The sequence below is a fragment of the Temnothorax curvispinosus genome, unplaced genomic scaffold, assembly GCF_003070985.1.
Source record: "Temnothorax curvispinosus isolate PA1 unplaced genomic scaffold, ASM307098v1 QBEX01006721.1, whole genome shotgun sequence".
NCBI lineage: Eukaryota > Metazoa > Arthropoda > Insecta > Hymenoptera > Formicidae > Temnothorax > Temnothorax curvispinosus.
The window spans coordinates 84,491-101,375 of record NW_020216501.1 but is presented as its reverse complement, the minus strand read 5'-3'; the positions used below and the strand labels follow the sequence as shown (position 1 = coordinate 101,375).

Genomic DNA, 16,885 nt, shown 5'->3' with positions numbered 1-16,885 from the left:
ATTAAAGTCTGCATATACCAATGATAAGAAAGTAGTCTCTTAAACTTAAAAATATTTTTGTAAACAGAAAAATTATATTGGAAACAAGAAAGAAGTCACATTTGGAATCTCTTTAGGTTTCTAAAAATCATGCTTTGTTAATTTCACGATGAATCCGCCACTGAATTAATTGTAAATATGGAATTCTACGCCACTGGCGGTTTATTTTCTCCGGCCAACAATCGTGGCTTACACGATGACGGTGATGGCGGCGCTACCGGATCGGACATCGTCTTTAAAAGCATCGAAATTATTCATTGAAATTATTCATTAGACATTGAAATTATTCAGTACATTAACTAATCAGTAAAACGTATAAATCAATTACGACTTTAAAAACCATCAAAATAGAGTTTTTATGTAAAATATATTAGTATAATTACATTAGTCACATCACATTATAAGCATAAAAAAGTTTTGCTTCTTGGAGATTTTTAAGAGACTGTCATTGTTTTAAAATAATTCTCGACAAAAAATCCTTTAAGATTTGTTTTTTAAAGCTTTACTCTTTTATAATTTTTAACAATTCTCGGTATAATAATAGTAATAATGACAAAGAAGATAAAATTGGTATACGACTCAGTTTTTAACATAATAAAATCTCTCCCTATTCGCGTTATTTTTTTTCACAAGCTACTATCTTAACGAAACATCTTTATACCGTAGAACTGAAAAGCCTGCAACCCTACGGGGCCCCATACTGATATACGTCACTGTACCGATTTACCGAGTACGGTTGGGGAACAGGTCGCGACGTCGCGGCCCGACAGTCGCGTCGGCGCTCCGTTCGCCAGCCGTCGTCAAACTTGTTCTTCCGTCGGATCTCTCTGGCGTGCCTTCGTTATCTCGCTCGATAATGTGTAAATCATAGTGCAAAATTCGTAATCTGCGGATTCGAAGGGTACGCGAGTGTCCGGATCGACATTGCATCACTGGAGGAATTAAATTCGCTGCAACGATCGGGGTCCTTAGCGGTCCCCGGGACCGCGATGTCTCTACGCGCCGCGGCGGGCCCAAGCCCAACTTGAGAAGACTCGTGAAGAAGATAGACTACCAACCAAGATTTGTGAGCAGTGTCTCTAAAGATTAATTGCTTTTTCACGATACTATATATTAATATCGAAATAACAATAATTGGCTGACTGATTAGCATAATTTTAAAGAATTTCGTTACAAAATATCGCAATAATTAAATTAAATATAATAATAAATTCTCGTTACCCGGGAATTGAGAGAAAGTAGCGACTACCGTTGGTTCGCCAAAGGACCTCGGAAGAATTATATACAATGTGGGCGCGATGTCGAGGACAGTGACATTCTCGCATTTACTTTTCAGTTGATTCGTACGTCTGATCGACTGATTCGGAAGATCTGATCGGTATAAGAATGCGAGAATATGCGCCAAATCGGTGCCTAGAGATGCACCGGAGCAAGTTCGTTAGAAGGCGCAAAAGCTAAAAAGTAGAAAAGGATGCGCAGAGAGGGAACAGAATCAAAACAGATTTGCGTGATTTACGAGAGGAGATGTTAACAGCGACAAACGCGGTGATGATGTACACGGTTCAAAAATAATCACTGACTTTATCAGCAATTCTCAGCGCTATCTTTGAATACCGAACGATCATTTCTGTGCTCGAGATACCGACTCTGCCATATCAAATTGGGGTACCTCCTCTTCGGAGCACCATATTTGGATCGGGTTGTCGACGAATAGTAATTTCTTCTATGATGAATAGAGATTAGATGGATGATTGTGTTAAGATCGGTGAGGTGCGCGTATCTCGTAAGTATCGAGTAATCTGTGAATACCGAGACGACTCGAGTGTGATCGCAGTGCGAACCGGATGAGACGTGTCGAATGGAGTGACGCCGGGATTTCTCGCAGATCACCGTCATCGTGGATCATCGATGTAGCGCGATGTCGGCCTGGTGGCCTGTCGTGGCGGCGACGCTGTGCTTCTGGATATGCGCTGGTGAGTTTAACGCTGGATTGTACCGGTTGGCAGATCGGAATACATTTATATTACAATACCTTCGAGACTAGATTTAAAATATATAATCTAAGCTTTGCGACATTAATTATTTAATGTAAATAATAAACAAAGAACCTATCTATAAAAAAAATGCTAGTTCTAGAACACGCAGATACATAAATATCCGCAAAATTAATGATGCAAAAAAAAAACCTAGATCTCTGGAATTTATATAGAGTAAAACGATTGCGAAATTGAGGATTCAATGATCCAAGAATTCATCGACATTCCATAAAACGGAAGGTATGTTGTTAGAAGTACCCGCATCTTCCAAGATGAACAGAAAACAATCTATGGTATTTGAGGAAAATCAGTAATTTCTAAACTTTTATAAAGACAATGAGTATTTCAGAGTAAAAATATCTGAAACGCTAGCAATAATTCCGTAAAAGATAATTTTGAAAATGCTAATTTATAAATTTTTTTCTAATTGTTAACATCAATATAATACTATGTTTTTTTGGAGAGATATATCTGAGACGAATTATATATTATACATATATATAAATATACGCTTTCTAATATGTCATGGAGAAAGCTGCACGCATTCGGGTATAAATGGATAAATGGATAGAGCGATCGTTACTCTAATATCTAATACGCAATATATTCTTTTATCTAGAAGAGATAATTTTGCTATTCGTGCAAAACAGCAAAGATGCAAAATAACGGCGTTGGGAGTAGATCTTGCTTACGCCAACGATTCCTTTCTCTCCAGACCAACTATGTTATTATAAGTTGTCTTGCCATGTAACAAGATACCTTTTGTGCAACAGTCTCACCACATTATTTTCACACAGTAATTCGTTTCCACGCTAAATTTATAAGAAATCTTAGATAATTGTTAAAAGAATCTTTTGAATAATCTTTCACCACAAAATGACAATCATAATAGTACAACTAAAGTTTTAATAAATTATATAAATAACTCTCTTAATTCTTGTAAACTGTTTTCCTCAAATTAATTTTTCTTATTATATATACTTATCTTAAATTGCGATTATAAACGTAAGAATATAATTTTATATTATAGAATATTATAAAATATATATCACATAAAAATGACAAATTATTAATAATATATGTGAATATAATGATATGCGAATAATAATGCAATATTCTTTATGCAAATAATTTTCATTGTATTAAATAAATTGAATTTTTGATATAAATAAATTTTTGGTATATGCTAGTTTCATATAAATAATATCAAAATTATATGAATTTAAAAATATCCAGTACAACATAAAAAAACGATGCAATATTATCAATATATTGTTTAAGCCATGCACGATGTCACTATCTATGTCCATTATACATAATCATTCTTCATGTTGATCGGGATTTAAGCAAGTAGAAAGTCCATAATCTCAAGAAAGTCTCGCGAAGGCGTTCAGAGCCGGCCTTTTGTCAGGTCCCTCTTCCTCATCTCAAATAATTGTCGAAGAAAGCCGGAGAGCAACTGATCGCGCGCGCGGTAACAGTTGCGACACGATTACGAGAATGTGCATTTGAGAGCGGCCGAAGAACGCAACAAGAGCAGAAAGTCGATATTTTGCATCTTCATGAACATACGAACGTTGAACGTTAAAGATGTTAATTAGTCGAGTGCGCAAATAGTTGCAATCGTGCCTCGCAATTATAACTCAATCCCCAGCAATAAATTCCACAAGATGAGCTGTATTCCTACTAGTATTTCAGCTTGTATACAAAAAAGATAGGAAAACGGAGTATCTCTCGAAAAGTTGTTCCGTAATCGAAACAGATAAAATCTTATTATCGATATGATTATTTAGTTAATTCATTAAAGTGACAAATAATATAATCAAAAGGTACATTTTTGTGAAACTATAATATTCTTCTGTGAGGAATGCATCTTGAAATTCTGATTATTTTCAAAGAATACACATTTAATATATATATATAAAATGTTACATTTACATAATTTATTTTATTATATTGCTGAGAATCAGTGACAATCCAAATAATTTAAAATAAATAAAATTCCAACATGCATTTTTCAGATTGAAATCTTGTATAAACACATATCGCACTTCCTGTCGATCTTGTACACGTACATCACACTTGACATGATTAATCCTTCGAGGAGTAATTAACCGCGGCCAGGAAGCATGAGGTTTTGCGACTAATTACAGCTACTTCGCGGCGAGCTCTTCCTTTACGCTGAAAACGTCATTCGTGATTCAACCGTCTTATAAAAATTCAACATGTTACAAATTAATAAATCTTTTGCCTATAAGTATTTTCTTCTTCCTTCTGATTTTTATAAATTTATATTTAAATTTTTTATATTAATATTTTATATCATTTAATTTATTAAATTTTCTCCCGTATATTATAATTCGAAATATTTATACATTACAGTTCTTTTTAATATAAATGTTTGACATTGAACTCTAGATTTCTATTTTCTCTTTTTCGACATATACTCTTATCCAGGTTTCTGATGTTGCAGTTCATGACTGCGGATCGTACATGTAATGAATGCAAGCATGCGATTACTATGGATTATCAGAATTTCTCGAGCTACGTGGGTTGAATATTTTGATATCTATCACTTGAAAGTTCGAACAGAGTAGAAGTCGGGATAGCGACAGCTCTCGCTACGCATATTGTGTACATGTTATAGCTCACCGGAAAAAAATAAAAGCGGACAGTCTACGCATGCCAGGAATACTCGCGATAGCCTCGTAAACCTTCTTTTTCGCGTTCTCATTAGCTGATACCACGCAGTAGTTTCTTACAAAATCTTTAGCACGCAATTATTTCCGATTAATTTTCCGTTAAAAATAATATTGAATAATTACAAGCAATAATTAATTAAAAAGTAATATACAAATAAAAGAAATTTATTTATTTTATTTGGCGAATATAATATTACTGCACTTTCTTACGCAATATCTCTTGCACATTGCAATATTTATTAATCCAAAAAAAGGGAAATGCCAGGCTAAATTTCCTCGTAAAATATATATGAAGAGTTGTCGCAGAAGAATTATCGTTAAGGCAGTAAAACGGTACACGAAGAAGGTCGGAGGAAATGCGCGCAAATGACGAGGACAAACTTTATTCGCAGCACGGTAAAGCAGTGACACGATCGCAAACTCGCCAGACGCGAGTATTAATACGTTGCACCTGGCGGTCATATAACCGGGACGCAGTCGTTCGACAAAAACCGGCGGTTAGGTCTCATAATGGGAGTCCGCCTTGATTCCCAACCCTTCCCTTTTTCAGAGACAAAGAGTGTGAATATCCACATCTAAAGAACCATTTCAAAAAGCAGCATGAATGACTGCATCGAAATATAATTACTTTTAAAGCAAATAATTATATATATAAATATGTTTGAGATAATTATTTTATATAAGACAGGTTTATTAATGTTTTTGAAGCATACAAAAACAGAATATATTCTTCGTTTTCCAAGATTTGTGAGAAAGTTGAAAAAGATCTCTGTGATATACAAACTTTAAATAAAGAGTCCGAATTGTATTATTTTAAGATTAAATTAAAAAAAAAAAACAGAATACACGTGACTTTCTATTTGATTTAATTTTTAACTTCATTATTAATATGTTATTGATACATTTATTACATTTATCGCCACTTATTTTATTTTTTATCAAATAACCAGTATGTGGCCAATATGGATATGAAATTTATTAATTGCGCGTAAAAAATAATTATCAAATTTTAAATTTAAATAAAAAATGATTCTTTTTTTCTAAAGAAGACGAGGATAAGGATGTGAAACGAAGGATCCTGTATGAAATTATCGGTCTAAGTCTACGCGAGAGAATTAACAACGTTCAAGCACAGAGACAGTGGTACAAACCGGGTCACCAGACACCGAGCAAGAACCCATACCTAACCTTCACTGACACCAAGGCTCGTCGACCGTGCTGACGAGGGGGGGACGAAATGCGTTTCCACTGACTCGTAGAATTCCTCGCGATAGCACCGGTCTTCGGGCCATCTTCTTCACGCGCGTGTCATGTCGCGATTTATTAGTCACAATGTGTTTACTTGCGTTGCGTGTCTTAAGCTAATCGCTGCAATTCTGGTTTCCGGGGGAGACAGGTTTCTTTACGAGAAATTTCCATTACATTTAAAAAAAATACGTATATAAACTCGAAGCAGAAACCTGAATCCAAAGATAAAAGCGTATAATTATATTTTTAAATAGTAAAAATTATAAAAAAATATAATTATAGAAGAACTAATAAAAATAAAATTTATCCCGTCGGAAAATATGTAGAAGATAGAAATTTTTCTTTTGTATATCTATATATATAGTAATTTTTGTTTAGTCAGAATGTCTTAAAATTATATTATAATTTTTACATAATTCTTCAGTTAATATGATAGCGATGTTGTGCCTTGATTCTCGCGAAATTTGTATTTCGCGCACGTAAACGTTCTTTTAGCGACTTAAAACATTTCGAGACTTAACGCAGGAAATACGCTCATCAGTATATGGCGGATGCAAATGCAGCGAACACATGTTATTACGGCGCAGCCATAAGATCGTTTATGCGGGCATTCTTCTCACCAGACAAGAATCGCTCACAACCAGTTCTAAACAACTCTTCAGCAGCTTTGCGGGCTATTTATTGCGCCCGTTCGTTGTCGTTAATGCGCTTTTCCCAACGACATGCATTAAATTAAGCAGAAACTGCCTGTGTCAGGAAATAATGAATGTTGCAAACAATGTAAACGGCAGTTCTCGTTGTCATTGCGATTATTTTTACGATGAAAATTTTTAAAGGATACATCGATATGACCGGACATAATCGTTCCTTTCCGAATGTCATAATGCAGTTATAACCGCAGTATACTGTAATAGTTATCGAATGTTACAAATCAAATTTTTACTAAAGAAAATATCGATTTTAAATTCACAACAGAATTTGTAAATTCTGCCATTAAAAGATTTTTTACCTGCTCATTATATATGCAATATTCATCTATCAAAAATCATGAAATAATAAAATATTTCTTAAAATTGATTTCATAGAAGAATGTTTATTTTCTCTCTTTATAAGAATTTTATTAGAAACTCATAAATCTGGTAATTTTATATAAAAAAATATATAGAGGAAAGTCCCCTCTTATGAGATAGGCTCCTAATATGCGATAGCGAGGTTTCTGCTAAACTAATTGGTTCTATCTGTTGGTTCCATCATGAACTTATTGCCCTTAGAGTAAAACCTGTTTAGCGGAAAATTCATTATTCGATCGTGCGTGCACTCGCCTACTACATTTTTCAATTCTACACATAAACTTCCGGCAATCACGCAAAATAGATGTGGTATCTCATAATAGAGGACTTTCCTCTATATGTATAATAACTTATACAAATCTTGTTTTGTTGATATTAATATAAGAATTTGCACAGCACGTCAGCTGCTACTTTTAGCTGAAACTTGGACTGAATTACCGCGATTGAATGCGCGATATCGTAGAGCTTCCGGTGTTTTACGAAGTCTTGCGACGAATAACACGTTTTAAATAGAAATAAGTCAAATTAATATTTTATGAATTTACTTAATAAATATTACTTTTCGACTCTGACTATTTTTATGATACTGCATAAACCCCTAGATAACAATTTTATTTAGTTTATATGTTCCCTGTGTATCTTTATTCTGTTAGAGTGCTAACATCAACGCTCTTGAACCAATGAGCTGTCTCTTCGCTAAGATCAAACGACATTTTATCTCTTATTTCACGGGAATCCCGGAGGAGGATCTCGAGCCTTCTCGAGAGTGTTACGTAAAGATCGTTAAAACACGACCGTGCTTCGCCGGCTCGCTCGCTCGGCTTGATTTTTCAAGTCTCGAAAGCGTCGCCACGCATGAAAGTGAAGCGTCACGCCGAGGAATATTTAAGGACCGACTATGACCTCACCAGGTGAAGTGAAAGTTCTCCGGTTCGCTTCGTTTCGGTTCTCAGTTCACCGCCGCCGAGATGGCGGCGGAAACGAAAAAGAGCACGGTCTCTTTCGGCACCCACAAACATTACCCGGAAATACGCCACACTCCAATGACGTCACGACCTTGGCCGATCGTACGTACTTTCCAAAGCTTTTCGTTTTCAGTCAGCAGTCTGCTCGTATTTCTAATATTATTACAAAAAATTGGCCATCAAATGTAAGATTTTTTATTATTCAATTTTTTTATCTTTCTGCATTTAATAGTAAACATACTTTTTTTTCGTTAATGCAAATATATTTGCATTTATCCACTTTTTCTTACATCTTTATATTCTCGTAATATGACACCCAAATCCATGAATAAAATCATTAAGATAGCGCTCTAAAAATAAATTGATAAATCGGTCCCGGATAAGTACGACCGTGCGTGGACGACCGTTCTCGGAACCACTCGGAAATATTCGAAAGACGAAGAAGTGATCGCGTCTGGTTAATGAGAAAGCATCGTCGGGGCTCGAAGGCTCTCCGCAATCCACCGCGACCAGCGACGGAAATCGAGTGGTTCACTTTCAGATCCTGTTGCACGTCTTGCGTTACTTTATCGCACCATTCCCCATGAGTCACACAAAAATTGCACCTGCCGTGATTGCACACTTTCTGCACCTTGGAAATCGGATGTCCATCGTGTACGAGACACACGGGAAAACTTTATCGTCTCTTTAAATTTCAACGAAGCGCGATCATTTTCGCGCTTCCCTCATAATTATTAATTCGCTCGCCGTCGAAATGGAGAGGATCACAAGCTTGGAAGTTCCAGATCTCCACAATCAAAAAGTACATTGATTATTCGCTCCGGTAATAAAGATAGCAATTAATATTTATAGTAATATTAAATCAATCATAAATGTTTTGTTCAAATTAACAATTTATGAATTGTTTCATATTACTAAATCCATTAATCACACTGCACGCACTTTGGATTCCCATGTAAATTGCACGAAGATATCCAAAAAGATACGACGATGTGTAATTTGCTGGTGATATATAGGCGCTAAATTATTGCGAGGCCATGCATCGGTGCTGATTAACGATGGCAAATAATTACGACGTGGCGCATCCCCGAGACCGTTCAGGGATTAATTTGCGATCGACGATCGGCCGATCAATTTCCGGACTTCACCCGTTTCCGATACACCTGTCCGCGTCGAAGCGAGAGCTCTCACGAGAGAAACGAGCTCGACGCATAAATCACGGGGGCCGGACTTTCTAGCCATTAGCGACAGCTCTAGCGATGAGCGCTACCGCCTGCCTAGAGCCATCAAGCAACGTGCTCGATGGCCTATTCGTCTTGAAGAGCAAGCTTTAGCACTTTGCGGTTTAGCTATAAATGCTCATAACGTCGACAAGATTTTTTTCAGGTATCCTTTGATTTATTGGAAAGCCATTAGAAATCTTAATATAGAACGTTTCAATATTGGCATACAAACCGCATCATAAAATGCTGAAATTAATCACGCGGATAAAATGAGAAATTTTTAATAAAAATTAATTTCTTAATTCTGACATACTTGAAAAATCTTCTGAAAGAAGAGATTAATGGTGTTCGTTCGTTAATAATATAGACAACCTAAGAGCTAATTATGATGTGGCTGATAATATAAAAGAACCATAGAATATGAGAAATATTTTTTATTGTATGATAAAAAGTAAATAAGACAACTATAGATAAATTAAATAACTATACATAAGGTATTAACTTGAAATAGATTTTAGTTTTACAGAAAAAGAGAAGGAAAGGAATTCTTGTCGATAATTAAAGTATGCCGTATGCAAAAAGAGCGTATTAAATTAAAAACATTAAATGCGGAAGGGGGACACTTTCCGTTCCGTGGTAATTATATTGGCCTCAAGGATCATTGTGAAAGGATTGAAATACCGTCTGCCTACTCTCATTTACCTGCCTGTTTTTCAGAAGCCTCTCACCCTGAGATGAAAATGCACTTTTCTCTAACTTCGGCTAACTGTAACTTTTCCTTGCAAGATTACGTACAGTTCAACTCTTTTTTTCCGGATTAAAATAATCTGCACTCTTGCAGAAACGAGGTATTTTTTATCCTGCCTTGCACAAAGAGTAATTATATCGAGTAGCTCTCAAGGATCATTGTGAAAGGAGATTAAAATTCTATCTGGCTATCTGTCTCTTTTCTGAGATTCTGTCACCTTGATGGCAGTGAATTTTACTGCATTTTAACGACACACTGAATTAATAAAGACAGTGAATTTCTTCCTCAGAATTTTAGTGCCGATTTTTCTCCGTATGAAAAATGTTATACTTATTGAAGGATGATATCTTTCATTTATTAGAAAAAGAAAAATGTGAAAGGAGCATTGTGAAATTGCCCATCTGCCTCTTTCTTCGTACTCTCCCGATGATAATCGAGTTTCTCTCCAAAAGTAATTAACAAATCGGGGCAATTTAATTGCAGATTTTCCTCCGGAATTTTAAACGAGCCAGATTTTCATGCTACTCGCTACAAAGTAGTTTTATCCAAGAAATGAAATTTATCAAACGAGTAAAATTTTATTTAATCAGTAAAATACAAAGTAGTGAATTTTTTTTTAGATTTTACATATTTGCGCAATTAAAATCATGTAATAGCAAGATACTTTCCATCCCGTTTTCCCCGAGACAATTTTACCAGGATAGCCGACCAAGGATTACTGTGAAAGGCCCGAGACTCCACCTGCCTCTTTCGAAAGCCCCTCCGCGGGGAGCGGAGTTTCCTTTAACCGGTCATCCACAAAGTAGGGCGACCTGCCGCCGGTGACTCCAGCGAGCAGCAAGATTTCAATGTCCGAAGGACAGCGCGCGCTCAGTAATGATAAACCGTGCTGCGCTAATCATAATTATAAATTGATGGAGTAGCTTTTAATTATCTGAAAAATATGGGATTGGTAAGCACGCAATGCTTGTTGTAAGCAATATTCTTTGGTGATTTAAAATACCGAAAAATATATTGCTCTATAACAAAGGGATGAAATACAGGAGCTTGCAACGCTTATCATACCGTTATCTTATCATTATTCTCTTATCACTCGATAAGAAGCCGGTAAAAAAGACGCGATTCTCTCGATAAGACGTACTAACACAGTTACACACACGAAAACAAACACACACACACAGAGTCGTTCGGTCGCACTTTCATCGTCCCACTTTCTCCGTGTTGTTCGGGACGCATCGCCGGACTGACCATGCTCTTCGTGGTCTCACGAAAGAACCTTTCGCACTTCCTCAGCACCGCTATTCCGTCTCGATTCCTCCGTCGTCGACCGGCGATGTTAAAGATAGAAAACGCGTGGACGAAATCCGAGAAAGTCGAGGGAATCGCATCCGCGTCTTTTTCTTTTACATTAAACTCGTCACTGTGTCCGAAGGATAACGATTCGAAAGGAAACTTGTTGCTGGCCAATTTGGGAAAGTCCCAACTGCAATGGCAATCGACATTACGATCGGCGTTCACTCGCTGCATTGGAATGCCCTTTAATCCTGCATACGTAGTTTTGTTCTCTTTGAATAATTTTACAGAATATCTCATAACTAAGTAAATATAGTTTTAATAATAGACTTTTTTCAGTAACTTTATGTATAGATTTTACAGTCAATCATTTATCATAATTTGATGGTTTGTAAAATCTCGATTTAAAACTCTGTCAAAGTAAAGTTTGCGTAAAATGTATTAAACAATATTAAACAATACTGCTTTATTAACAACATCAAAATCAGCTATAAAATTAGCCAATTTGCTCTTAAAATTAAAATCACATTAAAACAAAATAAAGAAATATTAAATCGTTTTCAAGCTTATTATAATCCTTCCATTTACGTTGTCATCGTGTTTATCAACCGACAAGTCATTAACACTGCTCGAATAAAGAAAGGAAAAAAGAAAAAAGCCATGTTGTCACACGGAGTTACTCATCCTGTGACAATGTAACCGTGGTTTACGGTACCACTCGATGTCATCTCGTTAATACTTATTCGAGAAAGAGAGGAGCTCGGTGTGCGCGGCATTTTTATTCTCATCCGATTGTGATGCGACTGACATTGATACGAATGCGCGGCGCCGATTATACGCGGCGGAGAGCGCGCCGCATTACAATGCGCCGCTGTCTCCGCTTCGAGTAGCGTGTGTCTTAAACGCGCCGCGGCGCGGTTATAGCGGTATTGAAGTCACTGCACCGTGAGAATACAGTTACTGCGCTATATTCTCATGAATAATCGCTACGATTACGACGAAGGGTGAGAAGAGGTGCGCGAAGTAAAACCGCTACTATTATGAAGATCGTCACGCTTACGACGCTCTCTGCGAAAGCACTTCGCCGCGTCTTCGCGATAGCTCATTGACTTGAAAACGATTGTTAGATCGAAAGCAGTCATTTGATTGCAATCTGTTTCCCGACGTTGAACCGTGCGGTACAACATCGTAAAGAGCGATGACGGCCTCTAAAACCATGTATAATCTTAATGATGACGGATTCTACCGAATCTTATTTAACTTCTTGTTACAAGAAAGAACTTCTCAAACCCCTCATTAGACTTTTTCGATTCGGCTTATTTCCCACTTTTTTATACATGCCGCGAATAAGAATCTAATCTTGTTTTTCACGAGCGACGTTAGAATTTGTCAGAAGGGTCGAACAGCATAACGAGATGCCATTAAGTTGCTAATGAGATACAATTCGCGAAAAGGAAGCAGGCACGCGCGGAACGAAAAAGCGCGGGCGCGCACACGGTGCGTGTAATTAAATTCAATTACATTCGCGAGGAGAGTTTTATCACTGCAGCAGTGCTCGGCCGCAGTCAAAGTAGATCTCTGAATTTTGCAAATCGCGAAATAGAACGTGCACACTCTCGCACGATGCACTTTCTATTTCTAGTATATATGCGCGCCTTTCGCGCCATATCAGATCGGCCGGCCGGTATCATAACGCTCTTCGTGCGACCGCGCGCTCGCCGTGACTTTCTATTCCAGGCATAACTCCGCCGCGGATCGATCATTCCTAATAAGAGAGGTCGAGAGTCGAGAGGATCGTTGGCGTGCAGTTGCCGCGAAATCGCGGCACAATTATTCGTCGCGGAGATGCGCGGCCGCGGCCGCGGCGCGGTCAGGTGGAGAACGTCGCGAGATCCAGTTATTCGCTTTTCTTGCACGAGAATGCTATGGAAATGGTACGAGCAATGCGAGGATCAGTAATTATCCGATGAGGACAGTATGAGAAATTACATGTCTCGAAAGAATTCCTTAACAAACGCGGCCGCAGTAATCTCTCTCTACCTCAATTTTCTCTCTTTTAACCTTAATCTTTCTTGAAAATAAATTTTTTTACAACTTCCGTTTCTTGTATTTCAGTAATTATATAATTAACCAGGGAAGATATGTTGTAATATAGGTAACGCGAAAGATTATAAAATTCCAAAGATATTTGTAAGCAAAATGAAGGTTGCGTGTAAGGAACAGTCGAAAATACGCGAAACGAAAACCCCGCGAGAAGGGTCACAGTCTACTTGGCGATATGAACTCGAAATCCAGGAAGGAATGCATATCAAGGTCGATCTCTCGGCGCGCGCGCATTTCCACCCACTGTTCTCTCTCATTATCGTTCGGTAAACCCGGGGCTAATTAGAACTCGAGCGTAAAACAGCGAGCTCGCCGTTCGCGCTCGAAACGCGCACGCGGTCGCGAGGAATCGAAGCCGATTTGAACGGGATTTCAGTCGCGTTGTCAACCTTCCGTGACGAAGAGTCATTAATTGCCAGTGGGCTGAATTCTAATGTCGTAAATAGGAATCAGGAATTCCAATTGTCGTAATTACAAGTTAAACGAAGAATTTTGACAACTTAAGACAGCAGCATTAGAATTTTTAAATATCATTATTATTTAGATTATGTTTTTGATATAATATGTATACAAATATGTATAAAAATTATGTATAAAAACCCAAGAACAAGAGAGAAAAAAGATATCAAAGAGACAGAAAAGTACCGTTATAAATTTTAACAATCTAAGAGCGCAAGTTTCAAAATTTCATCACAGATTTTCAAAATTTTTAATTTTTAATTTAGTTTATAAATCCAGTGAAAAATTATTTTACTTATAGGGAGCCAATTGAGCGATAATACACCGCCCGTAATGTGGCTGGATCGAAACTGGAGACTTCCGGAGACCGAGCCGGTAGGAAACGTCATAACCAGAGTTCGCGCCGAGGACAACGAGCAGGACAAGTTGACTTACGGTCTGGAACCACACGATCATTATAATGAGAACAACAAGCTTCAGTCACCATTACCCTTCTTTATCGACAACAGAACCGGCATAGTTTTTCTCAACGAAACTCTCAAAGGAAGAGTGAGTACTTTCAGCAACTGTCAATTGTCAAAATCATCTTACAAGATAAAAACTTTCGTGTTTCAAATAATTTAAAATAAATAATTCTGATAAAAATATAAAACAAAAGAAACCTCACAATTGTAATGATATAATTTAAAGTATATTTAGTGCCTTTAGTGGCTGTTAAATAATTCATTAAATAGATTGTGCATATTTTTATATTAACTAGCTAATTAAAGTCGTGCGAATTATTTAATGACTATGAAGACTCAAGTTTTAAATGTTTTACTGTTGCCTTAAATTTTATATTGTACAGTAGATATTTACTATAAAAAAATTGCTAATTAAATATATATTCTACATTTCGATACATATCGTAGATAAGTACGCAAAAACTATAGAAATCAGACAAAATTGGGATTTGTTGGAAAAGTTATAAAGAGAGAACGTGATGTGTCTTCGATGTTGGACGAAGACACAGCGTGTCTACGTACGGTATTCGCGAATGCTCGGCTGTCGAGGCACTTGAATTACGCTTCTTGCTCATTCTTCTTTTCAGGCAGGCCAGAACCTGTTACTCTATGTGACCGTTTCTGACGGTCAGCTTACAGCGAAGACTGAGGTTTACGTCAATATCGAGAACGCATCGGCACCAAATCGGGGAAAGACAAGGTGCGTGATCACATACACGCAAACACCCAAAAAACAAACATACACACATACACATATGCATGTTAACATTTTTAATAGGTCGATGCGATCCATCGTGTGTATTAAAAAAAGAAAACGAACATATGACACAGAACTTAAATGCTATGGATTCCGAAGAAGGTGGAATATATAGGAATATTCCAAAGTTATCAATTAATTTGCATCAACAAAATTGATGCAAATTAACCGGAAGTTAAATTTCTAAAATGTTCCGGACTTTTTTGGATAGATAAGCATAAGTATTGTTCTATAATAATATAAAGTATGTAAAAGTAAAATATATTAATTCATAATCGTGCTGACACTTTCGAGCTTTGGAAATAAATTAATGACAGAATTATTCTTACGAGGTTATTTATAGATTTCAGTCGAATAATAACTATGAAATATGGTTTCGTAATATGCAAGATCTCAACTTTTTGTGTCTTGGTATATGCTGTACTTCTATTACATCATTTTCAAATAATCTTTTGCGTCATGTATTCAAAATGTCATTAAATTTTGCTATCTGCATTTATTAATATGGGACTTCTCAATTTAAACAAAAGCCTTCAATATCTAAGATTTAAAAAATGATTTCTTCAAAGAATAAAATTCACTGTAATAGCTAAATTCATTCTAAGTATAATTGATTCTAATTTCATAGAAATTTAATCTCTCATTGAAAAAAAATTCATATAATCAATATTTCAATGAAAACTATATTAAATTGAGTGAGCTTGCAAATTGGTACTTTGCTTAAAAATGGCAAGGCATAGTACATGACCTTAAGGAGACTCAGCGGTGATTCGTTCTATTATTCATGCTCCACTTCGTTAACGATAACAGGCTTGAATAAAAATTGCAGAGTATAAGAAGTATTTGTTACAAAGAAATCGTGTTCTTGACGTAAAAACGTGCCAATTCAATCGACCATTCCAATCGACGAAATATTTAATATCTGTATGTGTAAGAGAATTTTATGTAAATATTAAGAAACAAAAGAACGTCGCTGAAAATATTAAGCCTGGAAAGTACATGTAATTGCTAAGTTAAAGATAGTTAATAAACATAGTACTACTCGCAATAAATTTCATTAGCACCTACACACACATACGCAATCATAGATTTTTCTGATTTAAAAAATTCTTTCTGAATTATCTTTTTAACAGGATACCATATCCAAACCAACATGGTTCCGGTGGCCGATTACGACCGCCCTTCCTCGGTATACCAAATCTGCCGACCTTCCCCTCGCCTTTACCCCCTTTGCCGCCGAAACAGTATCATCCTGAAACCACGAAACTTGAGTTGGAGAGAACAAAACCAAAGGAGAACGACAATAGCGTTGGCGGCGGTGCCGACAGTACCGTCAGTACTATCACCAAAGAAAGCGTCCAGATAAACGAAGTGGAAGGTCCTGCGTTGAGCTCGAAGGTCGCACCTTCCGCAGCACCGTCCTCGCAGGACATGGCGATGACGCTGGTACCGGTGGCGGCTGGATGCGCTCTTATTGTGGGTCTTGGTATGGGCGCCTGGTCCTTGAGAAACAGATTTTGCGGCAGTCGCAAATCCAAGGCGGACACGGTAATCGAAATAAGACTTATTTAGAAGAAGAAGCCATATAAATAAATTATGACTCATTTTATTTCGCATTTCGCAATTCTTGCCATCTCCTTATAAATAACACAAGACTGGTATTTAAGACAGAATGTGGTTTTCAGAAGGAACAGGCGTCAGTCAGCGTTTCTAATCTATCTGATGATCCTTCTCTCGTC

The 16,885-nt window shown here is 36.8% G+C and overlaps 1 protein-coding gene across 1 annotated transcript in view; it reads left to right on the top strand.

Moving 5' to 3' along the window:
• The first annotated feature begins 826 nt into the window (after nucleotides 1-826).
• LOC112456268 (tyrosine kinase receptor Cad96Ca) overlaps nucleotides 827-16,885 on the top strand; it is a 17,970-nt gene continuing 1,911 nt past the window's right edge. Inside the window, 5 exon segments of the mRNA XM_025018691.1 lie at nucleotides 827-2,012; nucleotides 14,188-14,435; nucleotides 14,977-15,089; nucleotides 16,280-16,694; nucleotides 16,832-16,885. The exon segment at nucleotides 16,832-16,885 is cut by the window's right edge and continues 408 nt beyond it. Coding sequence (XP_024874459.1) covers nucleotides 1,958-2,012; nucleotides 14,188-14,435; nucleotides 14,977-15,089; nucleotides 16,280-16,694; nucleotides 16,832-16,885 — 885 coding nt within the window. The 5' untranslated portion in view covers nucleotides 827-1,957.